Below are 5037 nucleotides of genomic sequence, written 5' to 3'. Positions count from 1 at the left end.
TAAAATGAGCGGTTCATTCATAAATTTGTACGAGCTTACCTTCACGCTGTGGAAATCCAAACGGAAGACAAAAGACAACTGGCGCGGCACTGAAAAGGGGCGGAGCTATTTGAGGTCTGCAATAGGGGTGGGGTTGGCAGCTGTTGAATGCTTGATTCTGATTGGTTGATGAACTAAACCCTACAACGACACAAAGCAAGTAAATAAAGTAAACAATAGGATGAAAAATTGACAAATTATTTCCATGTTTTTGCCTTAAAATTACGTTTTATTATGTACAGAACGCACATATTATTTTTCTCCCACACTTAATCTCTCTCTCTCTCTCTCTCTCTTTCCGTCTGTCTAATAACTTCATTATTAACTGCATTAGTCTGCTATCAATGGCTCAATCCTCCATTGCTAGTTTTAAAATTATGTTTTGGAATTAACAATGGATGCATAAGAAATTAATTCTACACACAAGGACAAAAACCTGATGAATATCTTGAAATACAACATCTGAACAATGTGGTGAGGTGTGGTAACCGTGATTGTGTCTGGTCCGCTGAATTGTTAGAAAATAACGCACACGGCACGATTTACCACCTCGGGGGTGCATTATTTTCTAGTAATCCAACAACCCGTTGTCAGCTATTTATTGCATAATCCGTTTAATTGTCTTCTGTATTTGTAGTGGAACTTCCCTCTGCTGATGTTTATGTGGAAGATCGCGCCGGCTTTGGCCTGCGGGAACACGGTGGTCATTAAACCGGCTGAGCAGACCCCGCTGACGGCTCTTCACGCCGGAGCGCTCATAAAGGAGGTGAGGGGGCAGCGGGGCCTCATTGCTTTGGTTTGGCGTTCTCGTTTGTTGAGTTGATTTTATTAATATGGACATTGATGATTGATTGCATCAGCGCTACCTTTCTTGCTCCCAGATTTTGTGGTTTGATTGTGCGCATTGTACAAACATTGTAAGCCAGGGTTTCCCAGCCGGGGCTTCATGATTGATCTGTATGGGGATCGTGAGATTATGATGCCAAATTAAAGTTTGGCAGAGGCTTTTTGCACCCCAGTGGATATAATAAATTATAGAATTGGTCTCTGGAATGCTTGATTCTGATTGGTCCATTGTTACACTAAGCAAATATTTTTTTATAATTAGTTATTTTTTATTAAATAAAATCAAGCAAGCAAGGAATAAATAACTAAATAAATAAATAACAAAGCAAATCTTTTATAAATTTTTGTACTTTTTTATAAAAAATAAATAAATAAATAATTAATAAAAAATCAAATAAATGAAAAAATGAAATAAAGCAAATCTTTTTGTATAATTTGTTACTTTTTATGAAATAGAATAAAGCAAAAAATAAAAAATAAATAAAAAAGCAAATCATTTGTATAATTTGTTACTTTTTTGTCAAATTAAATAAAAAAGAAATGAATAAAAACTAAAAGAACAAACTTTTATATAATTTTTAACTTTTATAAAATACAATATATAACAAAATAAAATAAAATATGTATTTAAAAAAACATACATAACAATAACAATATTGTTGTCTCTCTTTGGACAAAAGTCACTTTGGCTATAAGCCAGGCTATCTGCTAGATTCATAAATTTATCAAATCTAAAGGTACTATTAATTTTTTTTAAGGTTACAGTGTAAAAAAATCTTTAAAATACCTTTTAAAAAATAAATAAAATGCATTAAAATAGAAAAACTACTCAAAATATTACAAAATACAACATTACGATACCTGATCTTATATTCAAAAATGAGTAATTAAATGAATTAAATATATTTATTCAAACGAGTGCTGTCAAACGATTAATTGCATCCATAATAAAAGTTTTTGTTTACATAATATATGTGTGTGTACTATGTATATCTATTATGTATATATAAATACACACACATGCATGTATATATTTAAGAAAAATATGTTATGTTTATATATTAAATATATTTATATATAATATAAATTATATGAATATAAAAATATATACTGTATGTGTATGTATTTAAATAAGCATAATAAATATACACAGTACACACACATATATATTATGTAAACAAAAACTTGTATTTTGGATGCGATTAATCATTTGAAAGCACTAATTCAAACGTTTGAACATTGATTGCAGTCTTAGAGGGGTATAAACCCGGTTGGGAACCTGGCTGTATTACAAAATGACTCAGCTGCATTGTGGGTAATGATTTGTTGCTCTGTCTCTGTTTATACAAAACGCTCAAATTATCATGTTTAATTCTTCAAAGAGAGCAGGACACATGAATTGCTGTAAGGACATGGACTAAACTGCAGCTGCAAGCCTTCAGTCAACCGCCACTTGCTTTCTATTCAAGCCGTCTGTATCTAAAAAAGAGATGATTTATGTCTTTATCATTATGAATGAGATCAATGTGGTTTCAATCCTCAAAAGAAAAGCGTCTCTTTGTGTACATCAGCAGTCTTGCTGTCTCTGTCCCCGTGGGCAATTTTTTGACCTATTCATTTCCCATTTTATCCTCTTCCTTTAAAGGAAAGAATTAAGCTGTATCAAACAGTATTAGGCTAGTATGTTTTTATAAGTAATACAAATAAAGCCTGTTCTTTCCATCATGTCATATACAGGCCGGTTTTCCACCCGGAGTCGTGAATATCGTGCCTGGGTTTGGACCAACGGCTGGAGCGGCAATCGGCAGTCATATGAACATCGACAAAGTGGCCTTTACAGGCTCCACAGAGGTGAGGAAGTTATGAGAAAAAGCTCATTGCACAAAGCCGTAAGAGAAATACAAAGATGAAGACACACAAACGAGTGTGAATGACACAAATGCAATTGTTGACATACTGTAAGATTTTGTTTGTTTTTTCTGCCAAAAAAATCTACATTTTAAATAAATATGGTAGGCAGTGCAGCTTAGAGAAATATATTTTTAAAATTAAAAAATATATTCTATTTAGACCTTGGCATGCCAAAATGTACTTTGAATGGCATTAAAATACATTTACGGTCTGCCAATGTATTTTTAAAAATATATTCTGGATAATATAAGTATATTTAGATTGAAAATATATCTAAAAAAGGGGGAAAATTTGAGAAAATATGAGTTATTAAAATGTGATGCAAATATATTGTAAATCAATTTGTAAATTATAATATATGGGTCAAAGACGAAAAAGGGTTTCAGCATAAAAACATTAAGTGTAATACTGCTTTAAATTGTTGTTGTTTTTCCCCCAAAAATGTAAAAAGTTTTCTGTTTAATTTAATTGCAACTTTGTTTTTGTTTTTCCGAGCAAAAAATAAATATCATACATTTTTCCCTGATTTACAGAAGAGACCTGCTAAAATGTCATTCAGTGTAACAATCTTGTCAGGCATATTTACAACAAAAATCAATTTATGACATATTAAAAGACTAATTACTTTCACCCCAAATACTAAATATTTGTAATTTTACATTTCTAAAATTTGCCACTATCCTAGGTTTTGCCCATTTGTCAGTAAGAATATTTTACTCATTTAAAACACAATCAAATTTAATATGCGCCCTTATTCTTTTATATATTTTAATATGCACAAGTCAGAATAAGCGTGTTGTTTGAATTTTGACAAATATTGTTACACTGAATGACATTTTCTCCAAAAACTTATTTGAAACCTTAAAAGTAGACACTTTACTTACATTTAATGTGCTTTATGGACATATAATCGCTTTTGTAAATTTATTTACTTAACGTCTTTGACCCACATACAGTATAATTGACTTTTTTCCTTGATTATTTTTGCAAATATATACATACATATATGAGTTTGATGTTTAAGTCGGTGTATAACTACTGTGTATAAATCGTTTTTTTCAGTTTATATCATTTTTATATATGGCCAAAATATATATGAAAATGTATTTAATGATTTATTTATTTCCATATGAGAAGATCAACAGATACATCTGAGATGTTACGTTGAGATTTATTTCCCCTGCAAATTTGTGTCACACTTCAAATACTGTTAAACCATTTCGTTCAGATATCAGTTCTGTGGGTTAAGATCCGCATTTTTCATGTGAGCTGAATCTGGGTGCTCTGAACTGTAATGTTTCAAAGCGCTGTGCTGTTTTGGGCACGTTTCCTGTCATTATCTACATAATACACCAGCTGATATTCATAAGAGCGGCTTGTGGAGGCATCATTAGTGAGCGCTCTGGTTATTGTCCTGCGCTGTGTTTGTGTTCAGGTGGGCCAGCTGATCAAAGCGGCGGCGGCCAAGAGCAACCTGAAAAGAGTGACTCTTGAGCTGGGAGGGAAGAACCCCTGCATTGTGTTTGCTGACTCAGACTGTGAGTGATGTGGTTTTCCAGATCCCACCGCTCAGACAATAACAACCGCGCTGGGAAAAACGGAATGGGAACGATATGTGCAGCATCCTCCCAGATGAAAAGCTGCAGCTCTCTGTTTAAAAGAGGGGAGAGTATTTAGACACTTAAGAGACACTTCTGAATGTCATTGCAGTAGAAAACAAAACCCAAGTGCATTCATTTTCAGGGAAAGCAACACACTTAATCAAACATTTGCAGGTTTGTTACGTGTATAATAACGTATTACATGGTTCTCTGGAATATATGATTTTCATTGATCCATTGTGGCATTGAGGTTTTTTTTTTTTTTTTGGCATAATTTGTTACTTTTTATGAAATAAAACAATAAAATAAATACAATAGAATAAGATGCATAAGTAAATACGTATATCAATAATTTATCATTTTAATTTATAATTGTAATTTTATAATTTATAGTTATTATAAATTATATATAAATAATTTTGTAAAAAATTGAATGGATTGAAATGACTTGTTTTTCTCTTTTGGGTATTTTTTCTCTTTGTATTATCTTCATGTTTAAGTCACTTTGCATAAACGCTAGTATATTTTCTAGATTAATAAATTAAAATCTAAATTTACTAATCGATGGTATGGAAGCCCGTTTCCGCCACTGAATAAAAAATAAAAAAAAGTAATTGCGACTTTTTATCTCACACTTCTG

General features: G+C 31.9%; 1 protein-coding gene and 1 long non-coding RNA gene across 2 annotated transcripts in view; one reads left to right on the top strand and one right to left on the bottom strand.

The window, feature by feature from the left end:
- The window catches only part of LOC107692007 (uncharacterized), a 15043-nt gene extending 11705 nt beyond the window's left edge, over nucleotides 1-3338 (bottom strand). Inside the window, exons 1-2 of the long non-coding RNA XR_001634610.1 lie at nucleotides 3328-3338; nucleotides 500-501 (exon numbers count right to left, since the gene is read on the bottom strand). This is a non-coding gene — a long non-coding RNA (uncharacterized LOC107692007). The remainder of the gene's footprint in view (nucleotides 1-499; nucleotides 502-3327) is intronic.
- The window catches only part of LOC107692006 (aldehyde dehydrogenase family 1 member A3-like), a 31723-nt gene that overhangs the window by 15649 nt on the left and 11037 nt on the right, over nucleotides 1-5037 (top strand). Inside the window, exons 6-8 of the mRNA XM_016490879.1 lie at nucleotides 677-805; nucleotides 2623-2736; nucleotides 4232-4334. Of these exons, the coding sequence (XP_016346365.1) occupies nucleotides 677-805; nucleotides 2623-2736; nucleotides 4232-4334 (346 nt within the window). The remainder of the gene's footprint in view (nucleotides 1-676; nucleotides 806-2622; nucleotides 2737-4231; nucleotides 4335-5037) is intronic.

This window comes from Sinocyclocheilus anshuiensis, unplaced genomic scaffold (genome assembly GCF_001515605.1).
Source record: "Sinocyclocheilus anshuiensis isolate Anshui unplaced genomic scaffold, SAMN03320099.WGS_v1.1 scaffold426, whole genome shotgun sequence".
Classification (NCBI taxonomy): Eukaryota; Metazoa; Chordata; class Actinopteri; order Cypriniformes; family Cyprinidae; genus Sinocyclocheilus; species Sinocyclocheilus anshuiensis.
Note: the sequence above shows the minus strand (reverse complement) of the source record. Positions and strands in the feature narration are given on the sequence as shown.